Here is a 15,881-nt window from a genome sequence, read left to right on the forward strand (position 1 = left end):
TGATTTATTTTTATTTTTTTTCCCTTTCAATCGATCATATAGTCAAGTTTCTTTGATTGTCTTGTAATTTGTTGCTGAAGACAGGACATTTGAATCTAGTAATGTGGTAACTCTGGAAGTCAGATTCTTCCTCTTCCCTAGGGTTTTATGGTTTTTTTTAGTTTTAAATTTTGTTTCTTTGATTGTCGTAGGCTGTGCCTGTGCCAAGGATCAGCCTGAAGTGCAAACTTAAGGTCTCAGGTCTTTTCTGAGCCTTTCCCTGGGCATGTGTGGTCATTTAAAGATTTTTCTCACATATGAAATTCTTTTTTAATATCTAGTCTTTAATATCTGGCTCTTGAAGAGGGAAAACAGAAAAATGAAAGGGGAAAAAAGGGTGCTGGCCACTTAAATCCCCTGGAAGTGACTTCCCCCAGGAGAGGGAGGGGCAACAACATGTCTATCTGCTTTTTCCTCTGTGTCTCTGTAATCAGCAATCGGAGCACAGATCCCTGATATCTGGAAGACAGCTCGTGAAGGACACGTCCAGAGGGCTCATGAAGGCTCACTGAGGTCATGAGGAGATGGTGATACAGGGTAAGACAGTGAGGGGACTGTCAGGAAGGGTGGTTGTTGCTGAGGGCCAGAGCAGGGCTGGCCACTCACCTTCATCAGGAGGGCCCTCTCCTTCTCAGCCACCTTTCTCCAGATCTTTGTGACCTGATGGATCTCAGAGTTGAGAAAGTGGTTCTGGGTCCTGTATGCTTCTATGTCATCCTGGAGAAGAGAGCAAAGCATAGTGAATGCTGTTTATTTGTTATACTGAAAAATTTTGGGTGAAAACTTTTTTTAGCATAGTGTCACTTTGTAAATACTTCTCTATGTTGCTACATAAGCTTCCCAATGATCATTTTTAATGTCTGATAACTATTCTGTTGGGTGAATTTACCATAATTTAGTTATAATCCTTCTCCTGTTGTTTTGTTCGAGCCCTGGATGTTTTCAGTTTGTTTTTATAAATAATGCTGTGATGCGTATTTCTGAGCCTAGAGTTTTCCTTCTGCAGCTCACCAGTGGGGGGAGTAAGATCCTGCTGCTGGGACCTGCAAGGAGAAGCTGGTCAAGCACTGAGGCTCCAGCAGGAGCCTGAGCCTCAGAGAGGAGCAGCCATGGCAATGGCTCTCAATCTGTATTCTGCTGGGAGGGACACTGCAGAAGCAATGGCAACACGTGTTCACAACTATACCCAGCAATTCCAGGGCATTTATCAACTTAAACTCAACCCCTTCCTCTCCCACTTAAGAAAATGTACTGGGCTGTAGGTGAGCGTGAGGGACACTATTGCAGGGATAACTCTGGATAGGCCCTCATTTATCTGGAAATTAAGAACAACACACCTAGTCTGTGGCACTTCATTATTAGAGACAGGTCACAGCACAGCTCATGGGTAATCCTGATCCTCCCTGGGTGGGTTTTCATTCTAGCCAAGATCTCTCCCAGCCCAGAAACTCCAATTCATGCCCAGGGTCTACCACCTCCTGCCTAGATGGCTGACACAGAGGGAGGGCCAAGTGTTCTCAGGGCTCCTGACCTGGAAATAAACGCCCCAGGCTGACTTTACCACATGGCCTCACACCCCTTTGGGACTCTCTGTGGTGTTCCCTGCCCTGGCAACCCCCTGCTTTCTTCTCCCTCACTGTGCCTGGGCTATAAGGTGGTACTAAGGCTGAACTTAACTCTCTATTCTCTCCTCCTGACCTAGACTCAGGCAGTTCTGCCTCCCCAGCCCAGATGTCCTCCTACTCTCCAACTGTGTCTGTGTCCTAGGTCAAATGCTAGGATCCCTCTGCTCAGAAATGCTGCCAGGAGGTGCTGACTGCTCTTCTGTGCAACTGTCTGCCTGCTCCCTCTCCATGACCCCCATTTCCTTATCCTTATGTGGAAGGGGTGTGAGATTGGTGTGAATCCTGTTTGCAGCATGAGGCCCAATTTCCCATGAGCATCAGGATTTTCCAGGACCACTCCCCACTTCCATGACAGTCATATACTTGTCTGGAGATTCAGAAAACTAACGAACACAGAGGCTGTGCAGGCTCCCTGCACCATCACCCCACCCCCCATCCTCACACTGAGCACAGGATCTCATTTAATTCCCCAGCAGCCCAGGGAGGAACACAGATGAGGTCTCAGAGGCTCTGAATGGCTAAGTAAATTGCCTGAAGTCACACGGCTAGTACAAGGCTGGGTGTGACTAAGCCTAGGTCCTTCCCTACTGTACTTACTGCCAGACATTCTAAGTCCCTCCCTGCTGGAATCCTGGACACCTTCAAGGGTTGTCCTTGGTAGGACGCATGCAGTTTGCCTGAGCTCTCCTACCCAGCTGTGTAATAACACACCAGAGACTTGGTGCCGCCCAGCAGTCAGGGAATGGACTGGATATGAATCCTGCCATCACCATGGAGCCGTGGGACAAGTTATTCACCCCTTCTGTGCCTCTTCTGCTCATCTGGAAATTGGGGATAATAACAGTACTACCTCAGGGGTTGTTGGGAGGATTCGATTAGTTAATATGTACAAAATGCTTTGAACAGCAGCTGGGTGAGGTGAGTACAAGGCAAGTGCCATCTCCCTGGGTTCTCACAGCATCTTGGGAGCTACTCTTACCTGTGCCCCCCCTTGCCTGCTGAGAGACGACTTCCCACTGCTGCTACTGTGGATTCTTAGCAAATGCCTGGAAAAATGCAATACGCTTCCAGGCAAATGAGGAAAAGAGCTACCAGTTGCCTGCCTTCCTACTATGTGCCAGGCCCATTTTCCTCAGACTCTACTGTGTGATTAATCTTCACTGCAATGCTGAGAGGTAAGTATTAAAGTACAATCAAGCCCAGGTGCATTCAGTCCATAGGAGGAATTGGAAACCACTGCGGGTGAAGGCTTCCTGATGTCTGCTGCTGGAGACTGTTCTGCACCACCACTGGATTCTGCCTCCTGTTCCCATCCCTCTTTCCTCTTTCCAGGCCCAGAAGATACTCACTGGGTGCAGAGGGCACCCTGCTTCCAGCCCAGACAGGGAGGTCAGGTGTGAGCACCCCTTGCAGTACCAGTGGGTGCAGACTGGAGGTGGTCTCTGGGCAGCACCTTTCCATTCAGCTCATTGCCCTACCTTAAATGTTCTTCAGTCAGAACTGTAGAGAAGAAAAAGAGAGAGTTCAGAGGAGAGAAAAGCCACATGACAGTCACCAGTAAAGTGAAAGGAAAACAACTGGAGAAAGCAGACAGGAAGAAGAATCTGCTGCCCGCCTTCACAGGGAGCAGGACCCCAGGAATCCTCTCTGAGAAATGCTGTGTGGACTCACCCTAGTGCTAGTGGGGTAAGTTGTGGTTTGGGTGTGGGGAGAGCTGGGGTCTATCAGCAGCCCTGCTGCTTGTGCTGTGTGATCCTGGACCAGTCCTTTCCCCTCTCCAGAACTCAGCTGTCCCTGCTAGAAAATGAGGGGGCAGACTAGATCTCTGAGCCATCCCAGCTTTGATATTCAAGAGATCAGAGATTCTATTAAAAAACTGACAGCTTCAACAACAAGGGCGCATTTTCTTGAAAGCTGGGCACCCTCAATCACAGGGCAAGCAGGAAATGCGAACATGCTCTGTCTTAAAACTCAGAGGCAATGGATATTTGATGGGTCTTCTGTTTTTTTCCAGATCAGACACCTAAAGGTTAACTGTGGAGAAAGGAAGGTTCCTATAGCCAGAATTCTCACCTGGCCCTGGCTGACTCACTTACTACACATGTGTGGGCAATACATTGCTATTGACTTTATATAAAGTGCTCCGTCCAGTGCTCTGGGAGACACGGTGGTACGGCTGCAGGAGAGCAGAGGCTCGAGGGGTAGCAGTGCCAAGGACAGAGACTGAGACGGCTGTGGTGGCAAGAGAGGCCCAGAGGCAGAGACTGGCTTTTTGCATGCAGACTTGCTGAGTGGATGGGATTCTAGTGATTGACCTGCCACCGTGGGAATACAGTTGGGTATAAACTCTTTCACCCGAGGAACATTCCACTGTCATTTTTTTAGTTTCACTGAACCCAAACGGAATTTGTCCGGGCCTGAAACCCACTGGCAAGACAGTTAACAAATAAAGAACTCTAGTATATACAACTCTTTCAAGCACAAAATGTTGGGCTTCTAAAGATCAGCCGCAAATATAAGACTGCTGATGTGAATCACAGACACAGTCTCCTCCCATCTGGGCTCACTGATACATTCCTGAACGTGCAAGTTCAGGGGGATATTCAGCCTTCTATGTGAGTCCATACGTCCAGTCAACTGCCTGCGGCAGCCTGGAGACTCCCAGAGAATCTTTCTCTGAGCCCCATGCTGCTCTGCAGGGTACTCAGCAGTGGACTCCAGCAGGATGGGCAGGGAGAGAAGGCTCCTGGCAGGACAGAGTAGGGTAGGGAAGCAATCTGACAGCAGCAATTGCCACTGCTGTGTGAGGAACCGAGAGTTTTCTAACAACCCAGTTGCACCTGTATTTGAAAGGATTTTGTTTTCATTTTGAACTCAAAAGAAACTCTGATTTTAAGGAAGAAGATTCAGAGACTAGTTATGTGGGTTTTTTTTCATGCTGAAAGAAAGGGACGGGGACCTGGGTTCATGTTATCTCGCTAACGGCTATGAGTAGGAATGCTCAGGCCATTTTAAACAGCACTGAGATCACTTGCCTGAGGTCTTACAGCCAGTAAGAGGCAGAGCCTGGACCCAAACACAGAGCTTCCTGGCGCAGCTTGGGCAGTGGCCACTCACCACACTGCCCACTGGTCTCTGCAAAGTCTGGATTTCTCTGTTTTCCCCCCCTTTCCCCTCCTCCCACCGCAGTTCTTTGGTAAGCAGCCCAGGAGCCCCCATGGTCATGCATATGTACTCACATGCGGCTGTGAGTGGCGAGTGGCGGAGTCTGGGGCAGGACTGGCCCTGGTTATAGAGCTGCCCTTTGGGACACTGGGGGCTATAAGCACCCAGCCCCAGCCTCAGGCCTCCAGGTGGTTTGGCAGCTCCTGTCACCGCCTTCTAGACAGGATGCTGCAGCCTGTGGCAGGCATCATCCCTAAAATAAAGTTCCTGCTCCCTGTACTATGACTGGACCCGTGGGAGGGGGCAGCCTTCCCAGGGGAGAGCCTCACACCTGGCAAGGTAAGGCAGGGACGGCAGCAGTGGCTAGAAGAGGCAAATAAGCTGGAAGAAAGCAGAGCAGACAGACTAGTCAGAGGTGTGAGCTCCAGGGGAATTCCAGGCCCCCCACTTCCTCAGCAGTGACCCTGGGTGAGCTGCCTCATCCTGCCCCAGCATTCTCATCTGTCTGTGGGGAGCATGGTGACCTCAAGGGGCTAGCCAAGGACTACATAAAAATAAATAAGCATGTAGGATGGTGCCTGCCATGCAGTGAACAGTCTGTAAATGGAATAGTGATTACTGCTATTATGAGAAATCACAGCCAGCCACAGGTCAACTGCACTGTGTGTGCAGAACTGCTGGGGGCGGCCACCCTGGCACCTCGGGCATCAGCATGGCACTGAAGGAGCCTGACCAGGCCAGGCCCGGACTTCACTAGTCTGGCATATAAGAGTTCTGATCCCATCTTGGGCTCTTTCTTTCTAATTTGATAATCTAGGGGCACTTCCCTTTCAGCCCAGAATATCATGAAGAGGTCAAATTGCACTGGGTCTTCTGGTTAAGGAAGTGCTTAGCAGTACATCTTTCAAATATGAATATTCTAGTATTAAGGGTTATCTCCCTGCTCTATCTAGAAAATCTTTAGGATTGAGAGCCGTACTCGCCCCAAGGGCCCAGGGCCTGGAGGGAGGGGCCTCTACCTTCAGGTGCTCCATCTTCTCCTGCTGGCTCAGGAAGTCCCTGTCGCCAGCATCCAGGGGCACAGTGGGCTGGCTAGGGGGATGCATGAAGTCCTGGGTGACCTTCTCAGAGAGCTTGCAGATGACCTGCTGCTTGGCCTCGTTCTTGTCCATCAGCAGCTGTACATGCCGCTGCAGCTCTTGCACCTGCTGCTCCCGCAGGTTCGCCATGTGTGCCAGGCTCTCCCGCTCTTGCTCCAGGGCCTCCACCCGCCTGTGCAGCTCGGCGATCTGCCGCACTTTGTGCCTCACCAGCTCCAGCCGGTCCTTGTCCTCAGCCGCAGCCAGGTATGCACTGGATGCCCTCTTCTCCTGCTGGGCAGCCTCCAGAGCCTTGTGCAGGATCCTCACCAGCTCCTGGGTGGGGAAAGGGGAGCATCTCGTGACAGGGGGAAGGCCTGCTGGGCCCAGCAGCGAGGCGTATGCTATCACCAGTTAGACAGAACTAGGCTCCTACCAGTCCCAGTGGCCCTGAGAGGCAGCCAGCATCATCCTCCAGGCTTCTCACCCCAGCACCCATTTTCTCTTTTTCTTTTCAAGAAAGGTTTACCAGACCCAAGGTTCCCCAGCTGAAGATGGCATTTCTGAGTCAAGCTTACAGCAAGGTGTGGCTAAGTGCCTATTCTGCCTAAATGGTATATGAGAAGTGATGTGGGCAGCTTCTGGTCAGACCTTTAAAACCATTACCCACAGGCTCCCCTGGTCCAGTTCTGCTCCCTTCTGGCTGGGCAAAGGCAAGGGCTAGAGCGGCCAGCTTGGGCTCACAAGAGGAAGTTGCATGTCAAGGCTGTTAGAATTATGTCTCCAGCTCAGAACCACTCACTTACCTCTGGATTCTTCCATGAGAATGTGAGAGGGAAATAAACCTCCAAATTGTTTTAGCCATAGCACTTCAAGGCTTCTTTCTTATAGCACTGAGCCCATACCCTGACTAATACATGCCCACTTTAGAGATGAGCTGGGGCCTTGCAGAATAGAGTGGAGTCTAATCCCAAGCCATCCAGACTCCAAAGCCTGTGCTCGGTCAGTAGTGAAAGCAGGGGTGGCTGTGACATGGCACATGGGCATTGCTCTTCCATCTAACTCCTGTGGCAGACATTACTAATCTCAATGCTCCTTCCTGCCAAGCCCAAGTGGGGCCTCAGAGTCCTTCTGAATATAGCACTTAAGCAGTCACTACTGACCAAGCTGAGACAGAATTACAGAGGAAACACACTGGCAATCCTGACAGTAAGCCACACACGGGAGCCTCATTCAATCCATTTGTGCCCAGCCCCCTCAGCCTGCCAAGTGATGTCTGCAAGGCTGGTGCAAGGAAGCCCTGGAGCATTCCGAAGCAACAGACCTCAGTGTACTCATTGGCAGAGGCACTTGATTCACATGGAAACTCAAGGTCTGTTTGGCTCCCTGTGCCTTTGAGCTTCCAACCTTGCCAGGAATCGTCCTGTCCCAAAGCAGAGATGTGGAGTCATTCAGGGCCAGGATCAGAAAATCAGAAGCCAGGCAGTCCAGCAGCCAATCCGTGTGAACCTCAGAGCTGGCAGGTAGGGACTTTACTGTTGCTATGCTTATGCCAGTCTCACCTGGAACACGGTGTCCTGGAGACATGTTAACTGTATCCACACTGGTTGGATAGGGTTACTGGCGAAGAACAATTCCATTTTGGAGGAGAACTGTCACAATTCATGACTTTATATGAAAAGTTAATGACAAGACCCAATTAGCATGCATCTTCTGAAACCTCGGTACTAGTGACTGTCCAGCTGCAGCACAGAGAGCAGGAGCTTAATGTTTGGGGTGATGGCTGCCATGGTTCTCTTTCTGTCTTCCATCCATCCAAACTTTATCAAGCCCCACTATGTGCCTGGCCCCTGGGCCAGATGCCAGGGCCCGGAGAGAGACCAATCACAGTTCCCACCTTCAAAAACCAAAGACTGGTGTGAGCCAAAGTGAACCACCATAACAGAGTGATTTACTGCAGGAGAGGAAGAAGGGTATCGTGGGGGCATGGAGCAGAGAGCGATGACTTCTGCCTTAGAGGGAGGTGGGGCAAGCTCAGTGTAGTCTATAGAGAGGCACAGCCGTTGGAGCTTATCTGTGAGGAATGAGGAGGGCCAGAGCTGGTCAAGCAGCAGGTGGGAGATGACGGTTGGGAGGGCTTTCCAGATTCATGAGCCAACAGTTTAAGCAAAGGCCCAGAGGAATGAAAGGGCAGGTGTGGAGCTGTGGGCGTCCTTGCGTATGTCAGGAAGAAGCTGGGGTGGGGAGGGGGCTGCACACCAAACCGGAATGTTCGGAATGAAGAAATAGCTTCCCGGGGCTCTGCTGGAAGAGATTAACATTCTTGTGGCTCTAGGGAAATCCAGAAGCCTAGACCATTTTCTGATTCAGCTGAGATTGGGAGATTACCTTGGTTAGCTGCCTGGTGAAATAACCAACAGACACCACTGTTCAGACTTGCCCTAGGCTTGGAATCGGGCTGGTATATTTCCCCAATTTTGAGAGCATAAACTCTGAGGTCCATTTCATTACATCCAGCAGTCTCCCCCTCCCCACATCTGGCTCTCAAAATCCAAGACCAAGACATCAGCCCAGGAGGCCCTCCTCCCACCAGAATGAGACTGGGAGATGGATGCAGCTGGAGTAGGAAGTGTAAGACGAGGAGTGGGAACCCATCACGGATTCAGAAAACGTGGAAGCTGGACAGGCCTGGGAGACCACCCAGCCCAGGTGCCTTGCTGTCGCCTGGGGAGACAGAAGCCCGAGAAAGGAGAAGGGAGAGGATGAAAGGGACTAGTAGATCCTCGCAGGTGGGAAAACACGGCGTACTAGAGGGCTCCCGACTCCGAATGCAGGATCCTTCACTTCGCCATGATGTGCAGTTAATGGATTTTTCATTGAAATGCTTCTTTCAGTATCTTTAAAAATGAAAATAACCCATGTTCACAGCAGCATCATTCGCAATGTCCAAGAGGTGGAAACGACCCAAGCTGTTTCCTGACACTGTCTACTGACAGTGAATGAATAAACACAATGTGCGTGTATACATACAACAGAATATTATTCAGCCTTAAAAAGGAAAGAAATCCTGCCACCTACTACGGACATGAATGTACCCTGAGGACATTATGCTAAATGAAATAAGCCAATCACAAAAATGCACATACACACCATAGAGAAATACTTTTCTAAAAAAGGAAACTTGTGATATACCTGTTTTGAAGCTGCTTTTGTCCTTATGATATGCCACAGCTCCTCTCTGGGTCGGTCAGTAATGAGCAACACCATCGTGTGCAGCAGTCCAAGGGCAGTCCTTGTGCGGATGTACCACAGTTCCCTAATCCCACCCCAAGGACGGACATCTGGGCTGTTTCCAATACTCACAATTACAAGCAATGCCTCAGGACCAATTCTTAGAAATAGAAGAACTGATCAAGTGGCACTTTTACTATTTCTTAATTGTTCATTGTTTGGTCCATCTCAGACTCTGATAACTGGTCATAAATTGAAATTTTATTTCAAATTTAAAAAACCAACAAATCACCTTTTAAAAATTAATCCTTTATCTTATTGAAGAATTGAATCTTTCATCACTCGCTAAAATCAAGGTGGGTGGTCCCAACAGTGCTTGCGATGAAAACCCTGGCCTGGGAGTCCACCAGCAGGGCGCAGGTGAGGAAGCCGGCTCTGCAGTCACAGAGGCTTCCATTCCCAGTTCGGGCCCACAGGGGGTACCTAATGAGGGTGTTCAGAACACTGAACCACAGCTTTCTCAGGTGCAAGTAAAATGGGGATCCGACTCCTACCGAGAGTGGCCCAGCAGCAAGGAGGAAGTGTGCCAAGTGCCACTCTCCACACTGCAAAGCTGGAGCTCCTACTGACTTCCCTCCATGACCTCTGAACCCAGGGCCTTAGCTCTGAGGTCTCTCGGTTCTGAAGTGTCTGGGTGAGGTCTAGGGAAGTAAGAGGCTAAACTTCGCTCCCAACATTTCCTAAACAAATTACATGCATTTACCAAGTAGTCCTGAGTGACTGGCCCCAGAGAGCCCCAGGCAAAGCTGGGGAGGGGTTCATCATTCCCAGCAGTCACCAGATGGCCGGCATCACCACAAACAACAGACTTCCATCTGCCAGAGCAGACAGCCTTCAGGCTGGGTGCAATTCTGTCAACTCTTTTGAGTCTGAGTCACCTGGCCGAGCAGCCATCTGGTGCTATCTCCTGGAGTCCAAATGTCTCATGGGGCCAGTGCTGCAAGGACTTGGGATAGATAATGGCTTAATTGGTAATGGAGTCATCCTGTTGTTTAATACGACACCAGGGAGGCACAGGGAGTGGGAGCATTTTCCTGAAGAGCAGTTACGGTGCCTGTGTCTGGTACTGGACTGTGCCGACTGCAATGAGAGTCCTGGACCTGGGGAAGCAGGACAAGGGCCTAGTCCTGGTTCTTCCAGCTGTGTGACCTTAGGCCAGTCACCCACCTTCTCTGAGCCCCTCAAGCACAGCAAGATGAAAAGGACAGAAGCTCTAGAGGCAGGCAGAACAAAGCCTGAACTCTGGCACAGCCCCTGGGAGGCCCTGGGCATGCAGTACTCCTGAGAACCTCAGTTTTTTCCTCAGAAAAAAGGGGCTGACCACTGACACAAGGATTAGAGAAAATGCACGGAAAGCACCAGCACAGGGCTGGGGGCTTCACTTAGCGAGGAGGCCATGCTTAATGCAAACAGTTGTTTATGCCCGTATCTTCTCTCTCCCGTTGGACAGTGAGGTCCCCAAGGGCAGGGATTTGGTCCAATGTACCTCTGTGCCCTCTACAGCACCCAACAGAATTTGAGATACAAATTCTTAAAGGATCACTAAAGCTGTTGGCAATGGCCACCTGGCTGGCTGAGCCAGGACAAGACCCCAGTTCCCATGTCCTCCTGCAGCCTCAGGCAGAACGATGGTGCCTTGCCCGAGGACACCCAGAAGGGCACTCAGCTGAGGAGCCAGACTTGGGGAGTCTCAGATGGAAATGCTCTCTAATCGGCATCTCTGAGGGTCTGGGGCACCAGGGGGAACCCCAAGGTTGTGCAGGCCTCTGTTCCTCCTCTGGGCCAAGAGTTGGTCTCCTTTTCTTCTTTCCCCTCATTGGTTTTAGTATCTGGACTGGAGGCGAAACCCGAGCGCTGGTAGGGCTGGGGCTCCCCTTCCTAATGTGGAATGAACACTGGCCCCACTCATCACTGCTGTGCCTCACAAGCACATTGCTGGAGGCCCTCATGGGCTTCCATCTGTCTTCCCAGAGACCCTCAAGGATGTGTGTGCTCCTAGTAAGGCAGGAAGGAATCCATAAGGGCCGGAAGTGATGTAAGAAAGCTGAACTAATCAAAGCCTGCATCTGTTGGGCAGCTGCTGGGTGCCAGGCACTGGGCTTTCTGAATCTGGACACTGGCCTCTCTAGCAAACATGATTACAACTCCTTTTACAGAGGAGGAAAACTAACCTTAGAAAGGCTAAGAAATTTGTGGAGGGCCAGAACTCAGGCTTGCACCATCTCAGCTAAAGGCCTGTGCTCTGAATCACCCGCTAGACTGAAATGCATTGGCGAGGTGGGCAGGACAGCATGCAAATCCACTCATATCTCAAGTCAAAAGCAAAATCACAAGACTTCTACTACTTCTGACTATCTGTTCAGGGAAGATTGAATTTGCTAGGAAGTGAACTAGTAAGAAAGTCCAGATTCTTTAACACTTGAACAACTTCCTCTGACATTTTCATTGACTGTAGGGCAAAAGTCAACAGCTTGGGCAGCCCTTGCTAATCTCTAAGAGCTTGCTTTCATTTATTAAAGAATGGGGCATCCTCCAGGGCTGCGTAATCATCAAGGGCAAACCTAAATGAAATCCAGGTCTCTTACAGTGTCTCTACTTCATTTGATAATTCATAATGCCTTAGAAGGAAAGGCCAAGTCAAGGGAGGTTGTCCACATTTCCTATAAAGATGGGGAAGATGTGGTGAAAGGAGAGGCAGTGTTTACATTCCAGATTTCTTTTCCTGGCCAGCTTGGGTTTGGGACTTAAGCTGTATTGTTCTAGGTGTTAGGCAGCTGCTACAGCTCAGTTTAATGCCCTCCCAGCTCTCAGAAGCACCAGCAGCCTCGTGACAGGAACATGAAGATGATGGGAGGAAAAGAGAACTAGCTGGGCTTCTAAGTGCATCAGAGGGGACCTCACAGCTGTTATATTTGGGTATTGAATTGCTGAATGCCTGTCTCTTCCATGAAATATAAGCCCTTAACAGCAGGGCTGGTGTCTTTTTGTTCCCCAGCACCTAGAACACTATGTGCACATAACGAGCCCTCAATAAAGGCTTGATGAATAAACAAGTGAATTGAGAACATACAGATGAATGAGATTCCTCGTTTGAGAACTCAAATCACCAGCTGCTGCATTCACTGTGACCCCTGACCTGCCAGGCATGAAGCCTCTGATGGTTCCCTTAATATAGGCTTAGGGGTGAGAAAGGCAGGAGGGGTAAAACTAGGTAGGGAGGGTATTTTTCTGGGTTGTTTTCTCCAAAAATAGAGCAGAAAGGAAAAGAAGAAATATAGAAAGGGGAGAATGTTCAGAAGTAAATACAGTACACTCCCCTCCTTCCCAGGAGCAAGAGTCAGGAAACAAAGCAGAAAGTGATCCAGGAGAGCCAAAGCCTAAACACAAAAGCTTAGGCTTTCCTCTCAGTGGAAAAGGAGCTTGGGCCCTCAGTGGAGCCCAACATCGGATGTACCACTAGGCACCACCCTGGGGATTTTCGGTAACTAAGCTAACTTAATCACTTCTATTGAGCTAAAGAGAGCCTACTGCCCGGTACTGCAGCCTCCATCGCCTCCCTGCCATGTGACCCTCACTACTTTTGAGGTTGTCCCTGTATGTGAACACAATTTACTCCCTTGGGTTGTAGGATTTTTGAATGATTTTATTGTCTATGTATATATGTGACCTGTTTTCTGCAATGACCATGTAGCTCTTTTTTTTTTTATCTTCTATAATTGACTTCTCTATTAAGCATGAGTCTTCCTTCTTGTCACTGTCCCCTTTTGGGCCTGGCCCAGCTCCAGGGTCACACAGACCTGCCTGCTTTCTCAGTCCTGCAACAGTCTTTCAGAGATCTTCACCCAGTTACCAGCTGTCAGGTCAAAGATCGCCCAATTCCTTTGCTGTCCCTTCCCAGGACCCTGCTTCCAGATCACCCTCCTCCAAATACTGTCCCATTTCAGTGTGGGGACAGGCAGACCATGCACAGCCCTCCAGGTTGGGTACAAGGGATAATTATTAAAGTTGGTCTCCAGAGACCCAGCCTCTGCCATCTAGAGTGACAGCATGTCCCTGAGTAGTCAATAGCATAGTGCTTCCAACCATGTGCAGTTTGGCCATCAAGCATCACAGACTGGCCTATGCCCAGCTGGGCTGATGCATCATGTCTAGCTTGACCAAAGGCTCTAGGCCCAGAGGGGTCTACTGGAGCCTGGGGCCTTTCTGGGGCCAGAGCTTACCTTCTGAGACTTTAACTCCTTGTTGAGCATTAGAACTTGCTGTTCCAAGGCCAACACTTTCTCCTGGGCAGTTCGGTTCCGTGTGAGTCCTTCAGCAAAGAGCGGGAAGGTGTTGTTCTGGCGCTTGGCTTTCTGAATGAGATTGGCAGTCAGAGAGGACTTGGGTGTAGTCTTTGGAGAATCCACTGGATCTTTCCATGCTTGAGAGAACACAAAGGTTATGATCAGCAGCCTCAGTGGTTCTCAAACAGGATCCTGCTGTAGAAGCATCTGGCAGCCTTGGTAAAATGCTGATCATGGGACCCACTTCCAGAGCTTTTCATTCAGTAGGTCTGGGGTGGCTGGGGCTTGAGAATTTGCATTTCTAAAACATTCCCAGGTGACACTGATGCAGCTTGTCTAGGGATCATGTTTTGAGATCCACTGGACTATATAAACCCTATTTACACTGTGTTGGACAGGTCATTCAGCCCATCTTCTAAGTTGTCCCCTCTCTTGGATCTAAACCTGTGTGGGCTAGTCATACTACCCTGCTGCATGGTATCTGCTAGGCAGCCAGCTCTTGAGGGCACAAACCCTGGCAGGATGTCTTGTTTTTTATTTCAGGATCCCACCTCTACTTCTGGACAATTTTCAAAGTACAGAGACTGTTTTTGATGGGAACATGGACTAACTGTACTTTGCATTCTTGCCCTGGAGAGTACCACAAACTGTTACTGGACTATTATTCTAAGTTAAATCAGGAGACATATTTCCCACAGTTGTTTGCCTCAAGGCTGTACTGTCTTTCCATTTCCTCTAAAGCAAGGGTAAACAAACAATGACCCGCAGGCAAATTCAGCCCACAGACTGCTTTTGTAAATAAAGTTTAATTGGAACACAGCCACACCCATTTGTTTGTGCATTGTCTGGCATGCATGCTTTCACTCCACAGTGGCAGAACTGAGTGCTTACATAATAGACCGTACGGCCCATAACGCCTCAAATACTTGCTACCTGGCTCTTACCAGAAAACATTTGCCGATGATTGCTAAATTTCATTCTCAAGTCCAACATCAGAGAGGCACTCACCCAGGCTGCCCTGCCCCCAGCCTGTACTTTAGGGCTCTGCCACCAGCCTTTATCCAGGGACATTTAATGGCCTGATTATATAGTCAGGGGGCCTTGAGAATTGTAGTTACATGGCATGTACACATCACGCCCTTACGAAGCCGCAGGAGGAGAAATTCCCCTCACCCTCAGTGCCAGAAAAAGCTTTACTTCCCCTAAGAAAATATTGCAATAATCTAACCACTTGCGTTTCTCTCTCTGCCTTGGCTACTGAGAAGCTCAGTCACATTTGTTGTTTACCCTTTGCTACTCTGTAGAATCTTATTCTGACCTTACCTAAATTTCATAACCCAAATTACTCACTTTTCCCTGATATGTATTTTAATAAGATGTCCTTCCCCAGTCTTCTTGGGACTAAGGTATTAAAATTAAGGATGTGGTATGGGATCACCAGGAAGGGACAGGCAAGCTGTCATTCAAGCTAAGACAAGCTGAATGACTTAGCACCTTTCTTCTAGGGACCACGCCAAGGGCCAGCCAGTCTCAGACAGATAAAGAACTATTCTAGTAGGTGATAGGAACTCTAGCAGGGGACAGGAACCAGAAACTACTTGGCCTTGTTGGGTACAAGAATGACTTTGTTCGAGACTCAAAAGAAATCCAATTATGCTGGGTACAAAGCAGACCACGGGGCTGAGAAGAATGTACTGTTTGCCTTGCTCTCCTGCCACAGTCTAGGAGAGCAGAAGGTCCCCTGTAGCCCTGCTGCCCTCTGATAACACTGCTGTCCACCAACCCTGAGGGCACACAGGGTGGAGAGTACTGTGTCCACTTCTCCAGTGATTGGAGAAGATGAGGCCAAAGATGGTGCTTTTCTCTCAGTGCTATTCTGTGGCAGCGCCTCAGGGCTGACAGGGAGCGGAAGAGGACGCAAGAAGCGAGGGAGCCCAGCCTCCCACCCCTGCCTCCACTCTGCTTTTATCTCCTTTGTACATTAGATTTTATTTATGGGGTTAGGGCTTCAAGGGAACAAAGACATGGTTTGAAAAATAACTGACGTAGAAAACGAGGCCTCAGGCAGCAATACGGGACAGGGTGCTGAGCCTGATTCCTCTTCTGGTCACTTGTTGTGCTGCTGTGAGCCAGGCACTCCGCTTTGCTGTCCTCAGTTCCCTCATTTACTCAATGAGAACAACAATGGTATCTAGAGTTCTGGTAATTGTAAGGATTAAACAGGTTAATGCAGATAAAATGCAGAGTGCACATGGATGAAACTTGAAAAGATTCTGCCAAAGGAAAGAAGCCAGTCATAAATGTGGGAAACGCGCTCACTGGTCAGAACTTAGTCAAAGAGAACAGTGGGAGCGAGGCTTTAATGACAGTCTTGCAAGATCGGGTGTCTGGTGAGCAGG

At 49.4% G+C, this 15,881-nt stretch overlaps 1 protein-coding gene across 3 annotated transcripts in view; it reads right to left on the reverse strand.

The window, feature by feature from the left end:
• TBC1D2 (TBC1 domain family member 2) overlaps positions 1–15,881 on the reverse strand; it is a 44,546-nt gene that overhangs the window by 11,968 nt on the left and 16,697 nt on the right. For all 3 annotated transcript variants that reach the window (XM_036888314.2, XM_036888313.2, XM_036888316.2), the window contains 3 exons: positions 13,420–13,619; positions 5,849–6,244; positions 646–756 (listed from right to left, as the gene is read on the reverse strand). In XM_036888314.2, the coding sequence (XP_036744209.1) occupies positions 646–756; positions 5,849–6,244; positions 13,420–13,619 (707 nt within the window). The remainder of the gene's footprint in view (positions 1–645; positions 757–5,848; positions 6,245–13,419; positions 13,620–15,881) is intronic.

The sequence above is a fragment of the Manis pentadactyla genome, chromosome 3, assembly GCF_030020395.1.
Source record: "Manis pentadactyla isolate mManPen7 chromosome 3, mManPen7.hap1, whole genome shotgun sequence".
Taxonomy (NCBI): Eukaryota; Metazoa; Chordata; class Mammalia; order Pholidota; family Manidae; genus Manis; species Manis pentadactyla.